The sequence below is a fragment of the Bubalus bubalis genome, chromosome 8 (assembly GCF_019923935.1).
Source record: "Bubalus bubalis isolate 160015118507 breed Murrah chromosome 8, NDDB_SH_1, whole genome shotgun sequence".
Taxonomy (NCBI): domain Eukaryota; kingdom Metazoa; phylum Chordata; class Mammalia; order Artiodactyla; family Bovidae; genus Bubalus; species Bubalus bubalis.
In genome coordinates this window covers 35,972,047-35,991,593 of record NC_059164.1, presented here as the reverse complement: position 1 = coordinate 35,991,593, position 19,547 = coordinate 35,972,047, and the positions used below count along the sequence as shown (strand labels likewise).

The 19,547-nt window shown below is 35.7% G+C and overlaps 1 protein-coding gene across 8 annotated transcripts in view; it reads right to left on the bottom strand.

Moving 5' to 3' along the window:
* The window catches only part of SEMA3A (semaphorin 3A), a 533,509-nt gene that overhangs the window by 233,443 nt on the left and 280,519 nt on the right, over window positions 1-19,547 (bottom strand). For all 8 annotated transcript variants that reach the window (XM_044946571.2, XM_025291021.3, XM_044946573.2 and 5 more), the window contains one exon: window positions 13,323-13,515. In XM_044946571.2, coding sequence (XP_044802506.1) covers window positions 13,323-13,434 — 112 coding nt within the window. In that variant the 5' untranslated portion in view covers window positions 13,435-13,515. The remainder of the gene's footprint in view (window positions 1-13,322; window positions 13,516-19,547) is intronic.

Below are 19,547 nucleotides of genomic sequence, written 5' to 3'. Positions count from 1 at the left end.
CTGCGTTAGGAAAATACCCTGGAGAAGGAAAGGGCCACCCATTCCACTATTCTTGCCTGAGAAATCGAATGCACAGAGGAGCCTGGCAGGCTATAGCCCATGGGGTCACAGAGAATTGGACACGACTTAACAACTGACCAACAGCAATGTGTACAGGAGTGAAATATTAAAGTGACAAGATTAGTTAATTAAGAAATTGTCATTTATTTTCTGTAGATTAGCCTGCTAAAATGAAAAGTTCCTACCCTCTTCCCAAGAGTGATATAAAGGTTTTTAATTTTTAAGGCTTAAAAACTTTCTCTATACTCCTAGGGGAAAATTAACAGATTTTGTTTGCAAAATGATATAGGACATTTACTTAGATAGGATAAAAAAGTTCTGAAGACTTTGTACTTTTCAGAGAAAAAGGGTAGAGTGAGGTGGCCAGAATCAGTTTAAAAGATGATTTCAGATATGGAAAGATGAAAGACTATTTTACTAGCAGGATGTGTGTTCTGCTCACACTGAACTCTGGAGGTAGAAAGACCTGAGAATGAAAACACTGTGTGCCTGCTTTTACAGCACAGACACTACATGACCTGGAGCCAAGATGCTGAGAAGCCTCAATGGAAGGACTATTGAAAGGGGCACCTTGGCGACTTCCCAATGTACTAGTGCTTAAGAGAGAATAGAGAACAGCAGCATTGCACAGCAGAAGACGCTCAGGTAAGGTCAACTATTAAAGGACAGAAGATCATGGCCAGGTGGAGGGAAGAGAGAGTGAGGGAGTTTGGGACTGGCATGTATACACTGTTGTATTTAAAATGAATAACCAACAAGGACCTACTGTACAGCACAGAGAACTCTGTTCAATGTTATTTAACAACCTAAGGGGAAAAGAAATTTGAAGAAGAATAGATACAGGTATACATATAACTCAGAGAAGGCAATGGCACCCCACTCCAGTACTCTTGCCTGGAAAATCCCACGGACGGAGGGGCCTGGTAGGCTGCAGTCCATGGGGTTGCTAAGAGTCAGACACGACTAGGCGACTTCACTTTCACTTTTCACTTTCATGCATTGGAGAAGGAAATGGCAACCCACTCCAGTGTTCTTGCCTGGAGAATCCCAGGGACGGGGGAGCCTGGTAGGCTACCGTCTATGGGGTCACACAGAGTCGGACATGACTGAAGTGACTTAGCATAGCATACATATAACTGACTCACTTTGGTGTCCACCTGGAACTATCACAACATTGTTGATCAACTCTACTCTGATATAAAATAAAAACTTAAAGAAAAAAAAGAAGATCATGGCCAATTCTGAACCACTCAAGACCAGACACTGAGCAAAGGGAGAGGGTCTCCCATGCCTTTTGTCTCAATCTGTGTTCTAGTGATTGGCATTTCATTTTTCATAATTCTCAACCATGATGTTGAGAATTTCTAAACCATTATTTAGAAAAATCCAGAAAGAAAAACACCAATACAGTATACTAACGCATATATATGGAATTTAGAAAGATGGTAACAATAACCCTGTGTACGAGACAGCAAAAAAGACACTGATGTATAGAACAGTCTTATGGACTCTGTGGGAGAGGGAGAGGGTGGGAAGATTTGGGAGAATGGCATTGAAACATGTAAAATATCATGTATGAAACGAGTTGCCAGTCCAGGTTCGATGCACGATACTGGATGCTTGGGGCTGGTGCGCTGGGACGACCCAGAGCGATGGTATGGGGAGGGAGGAGGGAGGGGGGTTCAGGATGGGGAACACATGTATTCCTGTGGCGGATTCATTTTGATATTTGGCAAAACTAATACAATTATGTAAAGTTTAAAAATAAAATAAAATTAAAAAAAAAAGAAAAATAATCATTTGGTTTAACTTTTCTTGTATTTGTTATGGATACACATACATATGACTGTATATAAACGCAGTGATTTGTATAGCACTTCATCAATACATAATTCTGCAAGTACAAGGGATTATTCTATTATGACCAAAATTCCATAATAACACTTTCTGCATTTTCTGTTGCAAAACACCACGAATCTACAACTTTTTTCTAATATATTATGAATGGTGCCAAGATTTTACTAGCCTGTTTTGTTTTGAAACTGTTTTTTTCTTAAATGAGTCAGAGATATATCCTGAACAATAAAAGGACTAAGCAAATTAAAATGTATGCAGTATATGACTTGAGATTTAAAGTTATATGGCACATAACAGGAATACACAATAAAGGGAACAATTTAATAGCTGAGGTTCATCATATAGATGATATGGATGTCTTGATATTAAAAACAAATATGATTTATAGGATAGCAATTGCTCTTTTCAAGGGCTTCCCAGGTGGCACTAGTGGTAAATAATCTTCCTGTCAGTACAGGAGACAAAAGATATGGGTTCGATCCCTACGTTAGGAAGATCCCCTGGAGGAGGGCACGGTATTCACTTCAGTACTCTTGCCTGGAGAATCCCACGGACAGAGGAGCCTGGCAGGCTATAGTCCATAGGGTCTCAAAGAGCTGGACACAACTTAACAACTGAGCAAAAATGTGACTGAAGTGACTTAGCACCCATGCTCTTTTCAAAACTTGTTGGTGGATTGATTATACAAATAATAGAGCAAAACAGAAAAAAAAAAAATAGGAATTAACTAGGAGAACAAGAAGAAACCTGCATTCTAACCCAGTATATTTTATAATTTCAAGAAACTATAGTCATGGTGTTTTCTATACTGTGTTTTCAACACAATTTTTTCCCCCACTGGCTAAAAACAAGTTTATCTCATATACTTTATAGATAAATCTCAAAGGAGAGATGGATGGGCCCAAATGACCACTGTGACCACCATGGAAAAGTCTTTCAAGGATGTGTACTTGTCCGTCTTGCTATCATTTTCAGTCAAACATTGGCAAACACCTGTTAACTCCTTGACATTCCTGGCTTGACATGGCTGCAGCTTTAAGTTCCCCTTGTTAAAGGACAAACTTGTTTCCATATAATATTTGAATTAATATGTATAAAACTGTATTATTACATACTATATAAAATATATTGCTTTCCTAAAAAACAACACCCCCAAATACTTTTAGATAGTGGTAATTATCACTTTTCTTTACCTCTGTATTCTCAAAAACTTCTTGATTTTTAAGGTCCACCTTCCTTATGCCTTATTTTACAAAACTCCCTGAAGCTTTTAGCTAGGTGTGATACCACCTTTCTCTGAAGTCCCATTATACTCACTTTAATCCAAGAATCTAGTTATTTTTTTTTTCTAGTTTTAATTTTAATTTTTAGCATACTTTGCATATCTTTATACTTTGATATCTCTAAATTTTTTTTTTTAATTTTATTTTATTTTTAAACTTAACATAACTGTATTAGATTTGCCAAATATCAAAATGAATCTAGTTATTTATGAAGAAATCTGTTCCATGCCTCACATGGTTTTCTGTGTTTGTCTTACATATAAAATACAAGTAAGAAATGCTTATTATTTATAATAACATTTTGGTAAATAATTGAAGTTTTCACCGTTAATGAAAACCTGCTGCTGTTGCTAAGTTGCTTCAGTCGTGTCTGACTCTGTGTGACCCCATAGACGGCAGCCCACCAGGCTCCCCCATCCCTGGGATTCTCCAGGCAAGAACACTGGAGTGGGTTGCCATTTCCTTCTCCAATGCATGAAAGTGAAAACTGAAAGTGAAGTCGCTCAATCATGTCCGACTCTTCGGGACCCCATGGACTGCAGCCCACCAGGCTCCTCTGTCCATGGGCTTTTCCAGGCAAGAGTATTGGAGTGGGTTGCCATGAAAACTTACATTCATTTAAACTGATTCTTAAAGGATGATTACAACAGAGCCGAGTTCATTCTCTTGACATTTCAAATTTGAAGATAGAAATTTAAATTTGTGCACATATTATGAAGACTTGTAAGTGCTTGTAAAGTTTTGATTTTATGTCAGGCATAAAGAACTTTGTTTTGGCTTTCCCCAAATATAGTCCTGAAGGATCTGGACTAGGACTCAATCATTTTTAAACATGAATTATTATGATTGTATGTAACAGCACTCTGAGTAGTCGTATTATTTCCTTTCCTATTGATATGTCTACCTTGTCACAAGACTAACATATATTTTTAAGACTGTAAAGTCAAGCACTGTACATTATTGTATACTCTAGGTCTCATTATAGACGTTCAAGTGGACTAAGGAAGTTCAGTTCAGTTCAGTTGCTCAGTCGTGTCCGACTCTTTGCAACACCATGAATCACGGCATGCCAGGCCTCCTTGTCCATCACCAACTCCCGGAGTTCACTCAAACTCATGTCCATCGAATCAGTGATGCCATCCAGCCATCTCATCCTCTGTCGTCCCCTTCTCCTCCTGCCCCCAATCCCTCCCAGCATCAGGGTCTTTTCCAATGAGTCAAATCTTCGCATCAGGTGGCCAAAGTATTGGAGTTTCAGCTTCAGCATCAATCCTTCCAATGAACACCCAGGACTGATCTCCTTTAGGATGGACTGGTTGGATCTCCTTGCAGTCCAAGGGACTCTCAAGAGTCTTCTCCAACACCACAGTTCAAAAGCATCAATTCTTCGGCGCTCAGCTTTCTTCACAGTTCAACTCTCGCATCCATACATGACCACTGGAAAAACCATAGCCTTGACTAGACGGACCTTTGTTGGCAAAATAATATCTCTGCTTTTCAATAGGCTGTCTAGGTTGGTCATAACTTTCCTTGCAAGGAGTAAGCGTTTTTTAATTTCATGGCTGGAATCACCATCTGCAGTGATTTTGGAGCCCAAAAAAATAGTCTGACACTTTCCACTGTTTCCCTATCTATCTGCCATGAAGTGATGGGACCAGATGCCATGATCTTAGTTTTCTGAATGTTGAGCTTTAAGCCAACTTTTTCACTCTCCTCTTTCACTTTCATCAAGAGGCTCTTCAGTTCCTCTTCACTTTCTGCCATAAGGGTGGTGTCATCTGCATATCTGAGGTTATTGATATTTCTCCCGGCAATCTTGGTTCCAGTTTGTGCTTCTTCCAGCCCAGCGTTTCTCATGATGTACTCTGCATATAAGTTAAATAAGCAGGGTGGCAATATACAGCCTTGACGTACTCCTTTTCCTATTTGGAACCAGTCTGTTGTTCCATGTCCAGTTCTAACTGTTGACTAAGGAAAGTAGCCTACTATTCTCTCTCATGCTGTCAATTATATAAGATTGGGATCTTAAACAATTGACTCAACATATATTTTGTACATTCACACTTCAACAAAGACTCCTGTGGCTCTTTCCTTTCATGTCTACTCTTGTGGGCAGGAGGGGCTTGGGAGCAAGGGCTGGGGGTGGAAGTCGGCAGTGGTCTCAGGCTACAGAACACAAAGCCAGAGGCTGAGTTGGAGATGAAAAGCAAGGGGCAATGAGTAACTGCAGCTCTGGTTGAGTGAAATCAAGGATAAGAAGAAACTTATAAGGAAGACTCTGCAACACTAATCTTAGCAAACTGTCAAGAGCAAAGCCAGGATTGCCCCAAAAGTATGGATGGTGAAATATAGTCAATTTAAACTTTTAAATGATTATATTTTCAACTTTGTTTGGTAGGACTGGTTTGTTCTACACAAAGTTTCAGACTCAGTCACAGTGAGAGTGATAATGAGACATTTTATCTTTGACCACTTTTGGTTTTAGAATCACCTCACTCACTTTGTTTACTGGCTGTGTATACTGAGAAACAATAATAAGGAAAAAGAGGTATTTGTTGAAAGAAATGAAATAATTTTCCTCCTAGAATGGTCAAAGATGCATGTATTATTAAATACTATCTATCTCCTACTTGCAGGAAAACAAAGATTGCCCTAGACACTTTCTGATTCATTGCTGAAATATGCTTGGCTCATTGTGCTCAGTCGCTTTGGTTGTGTCTGACTCTACGACCCTATTGACTGTAGACTGCCAGGCTCCTCTGTCTATAGGATTCTCCAGGCAAGAATACTGGAGGAGGTTCCCATGCACTTCTCCAGCGGTCTTCCTGATGCTTGGCTCAGGGGAGATGTTGTTTATGGAGATACCACTGTTCTTTGTTGGAGAAGACAGTGGCAACCCACTCCAGTATTCTTACCTGGAAAACCCTGTGGACAGAGGAACCTGGTGGGCTGCAGTCCATGGGGTTGCAAAGAGTCGGACACGACTGAGTGACTTCACTTTCACTTTTCACTTTCATCCATTGGAGAAGGAAATGGCAACCCACTCCAGTGTTCTTGCCTGGAGAATCCCAGGGACAGTGGAGCCTGGTGGGCTGCTGTCTATGGGGTCGCACAGAGTCGGACACGACTGAAGTGACTTAGCAGCAGCAGCAGCAGCAGCAGCAGCAGCAGCAGCAACAGCAGCAGCAACAGCAGCAGCTGCTCTTTGTGCACATTTGAATGCCTCCTCTGATATCCTCCTATTCTAGTATCTGGCACTGAATTTACTTTCTCTACCATGTTACAATTATAATTCACTTATAATGAATTGATTTATTAAAATTTTTTGTACTCATTTATAAACAGGTATATTTTGTGTTTAGAAACAAGGTACACATGATGAAGAACAAGTTAATTCAATGAATGACTGTGCCAGTGTTTGAGACTATAATGATAAACAATCTGCCTGTGAGAAATTCTCAAACTGACACAACAAAGATGATCCACATAAGTAGTTTTACAGACTAAAGAACTCATTGGACATAGTCAATAGAACTAAGCTTCATTTAGCTTGCTGATGAAGACTCAAGGGGGTGATGTTATATTTTATCCAAAGACATGTTTATGATTGCGGCGACAAGTTACTGTAAAGGTTTGGTCAACATTGTTTGTCATGCCATATCTCTTCAAGCAAAGGAAACCTGGAAATGTAGGTTTAATGACTCATTCAGGGGATGACAAAACTCCCTAAATTTGTGGTTCCTTTCAGTTTTACTCTAAGCCTGTATTAAATACTAAGACCAATTCATTCTTCATATGTATCAACAGAATTTTATTTTTGCTTATCTTCATTCCCTAATTCAAGTATAAATTGTATATCCTCTTATCCTTGGTTTGACAGAGTCCAGCTTTGTTACTGTTTGGAAATAGTGGGCAATTTCTCTATTTATACTGATGTTTATGTCTTGGCAATAGAAGAGATAGTAACTGGAGACATTTAGACTTATTTGGGTCAGAGAGAATTTATTGATTCTTTGGTATGTTTAATTATGATAACAATTTAAAACAACCTACAAATCTAGAGGAGTCATTCTTTTAAAATATACTGATTATAATTTTCTAAACATTATTTTACTTTCTCAACTAGCTACTCTCCAATTGTAAATGAAGGCAATAGTGGGCCACAGGCAGGCAGGCTCATTCCTGTTAAGCCCATTTTATAATTCCGGCTTAAAATAATTATATATATATGTATACACACATACACACACACACACACACACATATATTATGTATATCCACAGGACACTGTCCTTTCATTATTCTGATTGCTCATACCACTACTTAACTCATGATTGTTTACACTTTACAGATCAATTTCACATGTAAATTCTCATTTAAGTTAAATTACATTATTTATTTATTTATTTACTGGTTATAAAAATTTACTTTTTGAGGGTTAGAATGGCTCAGCTGGTAAAGAATCTGCCTGCAATGTGGGAGACCTGGGTTTGATCCCTGGGTTGGGAAGATCTCCTGGAGAAGGGAAAGGCTACCCACTCCAGTATTCTGGCCTGGAGAATTCCATGGACTGTATAGTCCATGGGGTCACAAAGAGTCGGACACAACTGAGTGGCTTTCAGTTACTCACTCACTCATGTACCAACAAATGCAAACAGCACATCAAACTCTGTAGCAAATCCTATTTTAACTAATGCTTCTACTTTGTGCATGCTTGACTCTCACTCCAGCTTTTCCAAGTTTGGCCTCCCCACATGCTCTGTGTGTACTTGTCTTAGCAGCCTTCCCATTCTCCAAACTAAATGAAAGAACTGTCACAAATTGCTAGTGCCACCTATTAGCAGAAGCATAGAACTGCAAAGCATGGTAATTCCTTTAAACAGCACCTTAGAAGTGTTGATGGGTAAAATTCATCCCAAGACTCACTGATTCTAATTTACGTTTACAACTGCTGGCCTTTTTAAAATAAGCTTTCATTGCATGAACTTAGATATGTCATATATTTTGGAGATTTTACTTACATCTTTGCATTAACGGATCATTTTATCATAGTTTTTTTTTTTTTAATGATGAAGTACAATGTCTTCATCAATTAATATATGTCTCTATGATATAATATCATGACTTTATAAATGAACATTGCTAGATAAATATTAATTAAAATTTTACTTCATTACTGGAAGACTGGAACATGCTCAAATATAAATTTCATTTAAAATAGCCTGAAAATAGATTTTACAACTCATCAAAAAGATGTAAAGGTGTGTATGATATTATGATTTTGGGAACTGTGATACATAGGTGTGTAGCTGAAGTTTAAATGAGAATAATCAGGATAAGAAATTAAGCCACAAAATTTTTTACAGCTGACTTTAAATTTTTGATAACTTTATGTTATCAAAGATCACATCTGAAATACAATTATATACTCACACTAAACATAAATGGATTATGCTCTGTAACCAACAGTTTAACTTTTATTTTGTTACTGGGAACATATGCAATTGTATGAATTGATTCAAATTAAATTTATTCCTGACAAATCTTTCAGTAGCATTCATTCTTAAATATAGAATTTAAATATAATTGATTGAAAATCACAACATATTTTTAAATCATGTGTGACTGATGTATGTTAATTAAAAATAAGAGAAAAATCAGTTATAGTTATATCTATACTTCTATCTAGTTACCTAAATATTTAGGTACTTCATATCACTGACAATAATTGAGTTTAGGAAATATAGTTTATATAAAAAGAAACAACAACCTAAAAAAGTTAGAATTGGAGAATTCATCTCTTCAGTATTCAGGTTTCCTTAAGTTATTAAAGACTGCCTCTCATCATCAGAAGTTGGTGGGTTAGTCTTACATGGGATGGATTTGTGGTCTCGGTCATTTTCTTACTTGCTAAAGTTACACTGAATCTGGTTGGTGCTATAAACAGGGAAGCCTCAACTTGAGACTTTCACTAGCTCTCATATGACCTGATCAACACTGAATCACAAGATGTGAGACTGAGCATGTTATTTTGATTTTTTATCATTCTGCATGGATATACTTGTTGAGTAGATAAATAAAAAGTTCAACTTTTCCATGTGCTTAAATTGAAGATGTCAGAATCAAAAGATGATTTGTACAGATAATAGAATTTGGGAAGAAAAGACCATGCTAAATGAGAATCAGCAAAAAAGAGACCTGATGCCAAATATGCAGTGACTATTGGAGAAAAGGTATTGCAAAGAATTTATAACATCTTTGCTCTGTGAAAATATTTATATATTACCCTTACTTTTCATAGACACATTCCATTTTATCTCTGAGGAGATTTCCAATACAAGGCAAATTCCATCTTATACTATTATTTGAATACTTGAGATCCTTCTGAAAGGTTTTCCTGAGACTCAAGAAGTTTATGCCCACTAAAATACATATACATTTAATTTAATGTGTGACTGTCTTTTAAACCAATATAAATTTTATTTATAAAGCATTTTATTACAACTTACCAAGATTGCTTTTATTAACACTAAAATATTAATATAAATTTTGCCCTGAATATATATTTATCTATTCACATATACATATATATGCATATATGTATATGTGCATATATGTTTGTGCCCTGTTAGTAGTAATCAAAATCTCTGAAAAGTCAACAAGTTTAATTAGTAAATCATTATTCATACTAACTAAATTTTGAAGTGGTCACAATGTATTGAATAATGGCAAATAAAAAATGCTTTGCAAATTCTGAGTCATAATGTTTAGTTTAACATCATCATATATCTGAAATATATGTTTGAGAATTTTGACTTATCTAATAACCCCTTTCTTACAATAATTATACAATTTGACTGTGAAAAGAAACTTTTACAAAATATGAGAAGAAAGCCTCTGAAAAATCTACTATTTATTTAAGTACTATTTATTAAGTCTTCTATTGAAGGTAAAGTTAAAGGAACTGATTTAATCTTTGGAGTCACATGATCACCATCATATTCAGACTGGCATATGTCTTTGATTTCTACTAAAACTCAAGCACAATGTCCTGGAAAAGCTCATTGCATTGAGTGATGGAACATTTGTCATTTGTTTAAAACCCCAAACCTAATTTCTTTGTGTATGATTTCCATAGGTTTTTCTGAAGTCTTCATTGTACCACACACTCCAAAAGGAAAAGTTTATGATATTCTGGTATTTCATGAGAAAAGTGAAATGTCAGTAGTTTTGTAGGGGAAATAAAGTTATACATTGATTGTAAAATAAGAATTTTAACATTTAGCTATGTTCTAGGAATTTAAGGAAGGGAAAACTATCTCTGACCGAGTGTTTCTTGAGGATAATTTGTATGTGACTGCTGAGATTTATAGAGTTCTCACATTTGCTTCCCCCACAAGGATTCTAAATCAGATTGGTTCAGAGGAAAAGTGAGCATACCCCATTTTTCTAATATTATCACTTCTCCACATGGTCCTGAAAACATCTATTCTATTACTTTTCCCTAGAAAATAAAGAGGTACCTTATTAGATATGTGTATACATCTACTACAAAGTCTGACTTCTTGTTTTTTACTTCTTTTTCTCTCTCACTTAACATATCAAATCTCTTTTATCTCCTATCAGACAAGATGACAAGTAGAAAGTAAGCACAGTGATTGCCTGAAACTTTTTGTCTTGGCAACCTGAGCAGTGAGAGAGTTAACTTAATGGTGGATCTTTGAAAACAAGTGACCATGGGAAATTAGAGTTGGCAGGGATTTAACTCTTCATGAATCATGCTAGAATATTTTTAAGGGCAAAGCAGTGAATGTTTTAACCATGTTTGACATCTAATTAAGGAGGAAAAAGAAGGAGCTAAAAAAAAAATCTCTATTATAGTTTAGTAACAAAGTACTGACAATTGGTTACCAGACAGTTGTTTTGGCAAAACAAGTCTACATACAGAGAAAAAAGGTAATGATGTATCAATAAAATGATAGAAGAAAATTGCTTGGGCAATCCCTTTTACTCTTTTTGCTGTTCATTTCACAGCTTGTTTTACCAAATTGTCAAGCTCTAGGTACATCAATAGATTGTTATGTAGTTGTAAGGCAGCTTTTGGTTTAAAGGAAAGCAGAATAAGTCTAATGGATACCATTACTAAGAAGAGCTCATAAACACAGTGTCAAATGTACACATCTTGTCAATATATACAGCTCACTTCATTTAGACAAGTTTAAAGCATTTGTGTATAACAAAAGACTATTCTAATGAAATGCTATCTTCTAATATGTGGAAAAACTGGTGCCTCTTCTATTAATGGAGAGTAATCCATTAACATGGAAATAAAATTATTACAAAATAAATAAACATAATTCTCAATTTTATAATTTATTTAGCACTTAGACAAGTATCTTAAAGTACAGTAGATTTTAAAAAGGCATGTTATGTCTAAAACTTATTCCAAAATTATAGCATATACTTATTTACATTTTCAGGAACTAAACTTGTATGTAAAACTCACTCATAAGAAATATAAACTTGGAGAAACTAGACCATCAACCTAAGAATTACTGGATGGACTACTCTCAGAGGATAAAAATAGAAAGCAAAAACTGACAAAAACAGAGATATCATAATATCATATACTAGGTAAATAATTTAAAGACAGCTACTATATAAAGATATACCTGGGATTTAATTAAATATTTAATGCTTACTATTTGATTATTTTTAAAAATCTTATATAAATACAATTGCAATTTTGCTTGCTAATGTTTAAAATTCATTCTCATTTTAACAACCAAAAAATTATACCAAAATATAGTCTCCCAATTCAATGTGTTTTATTTATGTAATAAATCTAAATAAACACATTAATAGGTGTTTAATTTTCTAATCCAAAAGTGTGAAAATTACATCTGTCTTTCTTATTTGTGGTCCTCATTCACCCTAGAGTATTCAGAAAGAGATGTTTCCCATCATGTGAAAATTAAAGAATATGTTTTCTGGCATCAGGTAATGTACAGCAGACAGACATCTCTACAGAGAGGTTCAATAATTTTCCTTCATATTACAGGCTAAAAACAGAATATAATTGAAGCTTCTCACTGCCCCACCCCCAATTGTAGAAATTTGAGAATCATAAGAAAGCAACACCTTAGGGAGTAAAACTACTTGAGTTAAAACAGTTTAATCTTCAATTCCATTTTAATAATATCTCACTATATAAATATTTTCTTCCATTAAATTTATATACATCATGTTAGAATTTACATTAGCATGATTTTACACATCTGTCTATAAAATCTAAACAACTGTAGAACAAATATTTTCTTTAAAATCCTCATTAAAAAACAAGCATATACATTAAACTGTAACCAGACCAACCATGTGATAAGGCTTTTTATTCCCCCTCTTAAATTTAGACTTTGTTTTGAAAAGAAGTTCACACAACTAGCTGTATGACTAGAAAGTAGTATCTCTTCAGTTCTCACTCAAGTACATGAGTCAAATAACATTATATTTCAAAGGTTTTAGCTTTACACCAATTAGCCAAATACACAGTCTTTTGTACAATCATAACACTGTAGAAAAACTAGTCTGTTCTTTCCAGTTTATATTCTCTTGGCAAACCATGATCTACTGCTTATGTTAAGCATCTGATTGTCAGATTTGAACAAACTGAATATTCATGACAACAATTAACCATTTACTGTCTAAAACTAAGAAAATATAATTTATCATAACAATTATTATATGTGAGGCATTCACATCTACAAAGAGACCATTGTTGCAACAGTGGTTTTCAAAAATATTTTAAGTAGAGTGAGAAAAATTAACAGGATATATGATCACATATACGGATCTGTATTTACCAGGCATTCAGCTCTTTTCTGCAAATGTGATTAAATGCTCTTTGTTTGCATTTAAATTGTCATATATCCAACAGAAGGCATGATTTTATAAAGAAAAAAAAAGTGTTTCAATCATCTCCAAAAGACCCACACAATCACAAAGGTTTCTCAGGTTAAACTCAAGGTTTTAAGGTTTAGGTTGGGAGGGAGTTCAAGGAATAAAAAGGCAGGGGGCAGCGGGGCATTAGAAAGCTAGCCAAATAAAAGGAAAAGAAAAACTTACCTTTGTAGGATAATTTCAGTCTTGGCACATTGTTTTTCCCATTTTGATAGTTTGCTCTTGCTGTAAGTAATACTCCCCAGAAAAGACAGACAATCCTAGCGAACCAGCCCATGCTGCAGACGCTGTGGGTCCTATGCTGCTTCAGTCTCCCGTCCTGTATTGTGCGGCCAGAGAAGTTCAAACAATCTGGAAACTGGAGGTAACAGGTGATTTAGGTCAGTTTCATTCATAAATGCAGACAATCAAGACCTCCAGGCAACACTAACACCTCTTCTTCTGTAACAGTCACTGAAGCACAGAAACTTCAAACCCTCCAAAAAAAAAAAAAAAAATCGAGCCAGGCACCGGATAATGAGGCACAACTGTTGTGTGGAAAAAAAATAAAAAACAAGGGCTGCTGCAGTGGTGCTTAAGAAGCAGTTCCTTTTATCTAGGTTCTTCTGATAGCTGGCGGACTCTAATCCTGTTCCCTGCTTCATTCGGCTCCGGCTCCGGGGAAGCAGAATGAAAGGGAAACAGAGAGAGAGAGAGAAAGAGAGAGAGAGAGAGAGAGGAACCGTGAGCAGCGCGGACTTTTCCTGTACACATGTAGGGAGAGATGACACAAGATCCCACAGACAGGTTTTCCCAACACTCACTAGACTGGCTGACAATGGGAGAACAGGCAAGCTCAACCCACTCCCCTTCCCTCGTGTCACACAACACATGCAAAAAACATCTCGTAGAGATTAGAGCCGGGAGCAGAACCCTCCGGCGTGCCTGTGAAAGGCATGTAGCTATAAATTTACTTCCCCAAGGCAAGCGTTGTTTTATAGCCATTTTTAGGTGCAATTTTGAGAAAACAATCTGAATTCTGCTACCTACATAATTTACAACTCACGCTCATTATATAATTCTGCTTGAACTTGTGTGGTGTATGTGTATATGTATGTTTATGCCTGTATACATATGTAGATATGCATATATATGTCTGTCCTTTTCATCAGTATAACTTTAACCACTGAAGGTTTTAAAGCCTTGTTAGCGATTGTTCCCTTCTCCCAACAAACCCCCTTGGATCAACCACCCCCTCCCCCGCCCCACTGCAATTTCAGGGAAGAAATTCCTAGTAAAGCCCATTTCAACAATCAGTTTGAGACAAATATAGGTCCACTGAGAATTATAAATTACAACAAGGGATTCTCAAAAGGATACTCAGAATTTAAAAACATCTACGGTTTTTCAGCTTCTGGAATGCTCTGGCTAACGTTTTTAATGCATCACATCTCATTAATTAAAGCCACTTCCCTAGTTTTGGTTTAAAGAGCAGAGGATGACAAAGTTCACAAAAGTCCCTGCTGAGTGTCAAAGACCAACATAAAAAGAGTATCTCTGTGTCTTCATGAGCTGGTGAAGGGTTACTAAATTTCCTGTGGACACGCGTGTATTTATGCAGTCATACAAATACCACTAATTCTTTCCTAAATGGGCATGTCTGAGGTGTTTAAATTTCCTTTTCTATTTTTCTTTCAGTTTTTCTCAGAGCTGATATCTATATAGGATTGTGTGTGTGTGTGTGTAGGAAGGATGCATAAAAATCAAAGAATTTTCCCTTTATATTCCCCAACTCTCTCTACTTTGCACCCTCCCCCCACCCCAGGTACAACACACAGGTTAGAAATACAGAGGAGAGGACTGTTCCAATAATATGGAAATTACTTGGCTGAAAGGAGAAGGTGAGTTTGCAATTACAAATATGAACACTCATTGAAAATGGTTTAGAATTCATATGTTAAAAAAAAAAAATGACCTGAGCATTGTCACTATAGCTTTCATTACTTAATGTCTACAGACCAATAGAGAAAGAGCAGCTCTCTCTCTGTGCGCAAGTGTGTGTGGGTGTGTGTCTGTGAGTGTGTGTCTGTGTTTGCCTGAGAGTAGGCGGAGGAGGAGGAGGAGAATGAAAAGGATTTAAAGGGGGGAGAATGGGTGAAGGGGAGGAGGAATTCCGTGTCTACTCCATTAGATTGATTCATCAAATAGACCGTATTGTATTTGTCACTTCCCACAAGCCCATTGATCAGTCAGTATTGTTAAGAAAATAAAATCCAAAAATAATGTTGATTTTACTGATTCCCACACTTGTTATCCTGAGCACTTTTCATGCTCTAGGCAATGGATTAAGGCTACAAATGACAAGAGGCTTGTCTGTCTTCCATGGATTACTCTCTATAGACATTCATTCTGTGGAGGAATTCATGTCACTTTGGGATTATTTAGGAGATTGGACTAATGGATTATTCTATCGAAATATCACATATGATTATTTTAAATACTTTAAATAGTTGTGCCATTTTCACTAATATGTATTTCAAATATTTATTTTTCTCCTGCTCTTGTTACCTCAAGTAGGAGAGCAAGTTTATATTTGTCAAAACTAAACAGGATAAGCAAATTTAGAAATGTATCCATTTCACTTGTGTAATGTCTAATCCTGAAACATTTTGATGTGTTCCAGGAAAAATAAAAGATTGTAGGTAAAATTCAGATAAAAGAGGGTGAGAATTGATTCCATGGAGAAGAAAGACAATCTATATTTTGGACCACAAAATCAGGATGGAATTATTTCATTTTCTAAAATAAATAATTTAAAATTGAAGTCAGAATTGGGTACCATAGACACCCCCATGTTTATATCCAAACACAGGTTTCTTTTTTTAAAAACTCTAATGTATTTATTTACATTTGATATTTTTCTTTGAAATTTTTATGATCTTTAGGTCTTTTCAAATATTTGAAAGTTTAATGAATTCACATTTACTTCTCTGTAGATTTTTTAATTTAAAAAATGTAAAATAGGAAGTTCTTTATGTAAGTATAACTGTTCTAGACTGATTACATTATAAAAATAGAAAAGTGTGACCACAGATAGACTTTTTTTTTTAATGTAGAAAGAAAGAAAGAAAAGGAGGGCAGGGAGGAAGGAAGGAATTTTACGTGCCTGAAAAATATTTACCAAAGTATTTGTTATATTATATTTCTACTGATTTCTCAATTGACATTGGGGATAAATAAAGTTGTTTTCCATGTTTTCCTTATACACCCAAACATGTGAGGGACAATCAAGGTTAAACCTATTTCCCAGTTGTACACAGGGTGTGTAAATGCTCAGTCGTGTCTGACTCTGTCACCCTATGGACTGTAGCCCACAATCCCAAGACTCTCCTTGGGATTCTCCAGATAAGAATACTGGAGAAGGTTGCCATTTTCATCTCCAGGGGATCTTCCTGATCTAGGGATTGAACCCTCATCTCCTGCATTGGCAGGTGTATTCTTTACCACTGTGCCATAGGTGTATTACACCATAGGTGTATTTCTCAGTTGAAGTAGATGCAAAGTTGAGGTGGACTTGGATGGGTGTTTATCAGAATCTATCAACATCTGCATGCTTGAAATGTGGACTTTGATTCACCTCCTAAGAAACATCACTCCCTACTCTGAGAATATGTGAACTCAGCCCTGACACAGTCAAGCCTGCTGTATTTACCACATTAACCATTGATCTTACTGCATTACTTACATTTTTAAAAGTCAGAAATAATATATTGACCTTTTAACACTGTATTTTTAAGGTACAAGTGAAAAATCTTTTGTTTCTCTTAAAGCAATATCTCTATTTTCAATTATTTTCTAACCCACAATCTACATCATATGCTATAATTAACTCTACTTGCAACTGAGCTCCTAATATCTTCTTAAATTTCAAGTTTTCAGATGTGACTAAGTTCTGCTACAGAGTCAAATCTGAGCAGGTGTTTAATATGGTGATCATGCTGTTGTATACATTTCTGTCAAATAAATCTGTAGTTTTTAATCTCGCCTCACTCCATATTGAGATGGATTACAGAGACTTCCAAGTATAAAACTCTGACAGGCAGTTTTCTGGGTGGTGCGCTTGATTTTCTAGAGAAGCAACTCTTCCAACTTCACTACAGGTTGGTTAACTCTTCTTTCTCAATTAAGATTGGTATAGTCATAGAAGATACATGTTAAAGCAATTTCCCATAGGAAATGTATTTTTGGTCTTTTCGTTTATTAGCTAAAAGCAATGTGTACATTTTAAATGTCTACTTCATATAGTTTATTATTTATTATAAAACACACTGAGATGGCAATAAACATTGTGATTTAATAGCAGAAATTGTTCTAATTTGTGAGATGGTATTTCAAGTGCTTCTCCAGTTTATAGATACCCTGATACTTTCTGTGAGTGGTAGGCAAAAATACTTGCTATATTTGTACATAAAAGAATATAAGGAGAAATGTTGTTCAGATATAATTAAAAGATTGAGTGGAGTAAATGTACTTGAAGTTATGGTGTACATCATTAAACACACCTGTCTCTCCCTGCAATCCCACTCCACCATGGTTAGATCTAGAAACACTCTCAAAATGTGTGCCACCCACAGAACTAGATGCCTCTTTAAGAGAAACTACTGAGTTAAGAATTTCAAAACGCATTGGATAACCAGCTCTCCTACAAAACAACACCAAGAAGGAAAACAAATACTAAAAAACAAATAAAAATTTCCATATTCTTCCCAAGGTGCTATTCAATTGAGTCAAGGAAAAAAAAAAAAAACTGTATTAGTTTCTATTCAACATCTGCTATTTCCTTTTTTTTTCTTCAAAGGAATGCTTCGTTAGTATATGAGAAAGGCCTATGATCAACAGAATTATAGCAAATGTCAGAGTAGAACATTTGCCCTTGCTTTGACATCTCATGCTGGAAATTCATTTTTAATGAGGGTTTTTCTGGTAAGGGAATTTGAATCTCTCTCTTTTTTTTTTTTTTTCTAAAACAGAAATGTGTGGGTGAAAACATTCTTTAGAAGATCAGACGACATCTTATTAATTGGGAAAACTAAATAGTTGATGTATTATTCATTCTAGCAAAAAAAAAAGTTATTTAAAGACTACTGTGGTAGTCGCTGAGAACTGGGGGTGGCAGGTTAAAAGCAATATTTAAGAAATTAAATTAAACTTTTTATAATCTGACCCTTATGAATGCTTTTAGTATAAGCCACATGTGAAAGCATGAGTTGAGAGGAGAGACTGGTAAGAAGCAAAGGGAATTCAATCTCAAGGGAAGCATTAACTCCTCCCTTCCCCTCCTACACACCCATGAACACAGATCTCAGTAAAAGAATCGAGTAGTTCCTCCAAACTGAATTTTCATCAGTGTAAGCAAAAAACAGTTTTATGTTTTTTATTGTGACATCAACGTTAATTATATTTAAGGTAAATAGGGACTCGAGATAAAGGCCCTTTTGTTTTTCCAATGAATTAACATGATAGATGTTAAATCAACTCAGGAGTTCAGAAACTGGCCAGTCACATTATTTGTGACTCTAGGTTTAAAAAAGTTTAAACAATTAAGGGGTATCAGAAATTGCAGGAGGAGGCTCTTTAGTGTTCAGGTAAAACGATAGCTTCTCTTTCCTTGAGGATTTGAATCACAGGGCTAGCAGGCAAGTTTTATTTCACTTGTGTGGGGAACAGAAGAGAGTGACCCAAAAAAAAAAAAAAAAGATGTATAAAATTTTGTTTATGTTTAGTGTCTATGCAGCCAAAAGTGGCTAAAATCTAGTTACAGGAATGGGATTTATCATTTCCACAGTCTCTATTTTCTTTCAACTTCTTAAATCAATCATATTTTTCAACATTTCAAAATGTTTTGCACATGGGAGTTTTCCTTTTTCACCTAGTTAAGGAGCAGAATCACTACAGCTTCTTTATTCGATTATCTGATAAGTGAATGCAGTTTTCCTGAATATTAATATATTGAAATAATATGACACGGAAATACCTGTGTAGGTTTTTGCTACTGTGGTTGTTGTTTTGTTTTGTTTTTAAGTGAGAGTGTCTCCACCTCAACTCAAATGGAACAAGAAAGTTTTCAAGTGAGACAAAAATCCCATTGTTAATACTGATCAGTACAGGGTAGGCAGTGAGGAGGAAAAAATGAGGCGTCCGTGGAATACAAATGAAATGAGCAGGTTGGCTGTTGAGTGTGGCAGGATATGAAGTTATTAGTTATTTGCTTTCAGCAAAAGCATAGCACACAGCTTCTCACTGAATAAATAAATAAGCAGATCTGTACTAAGCAAACAAAGTGAAGAAACTGCGCAGTATTGTTTAAAGGATTACTTTACATCTGACTCAGGCAAAGTAGACGCATAGCTT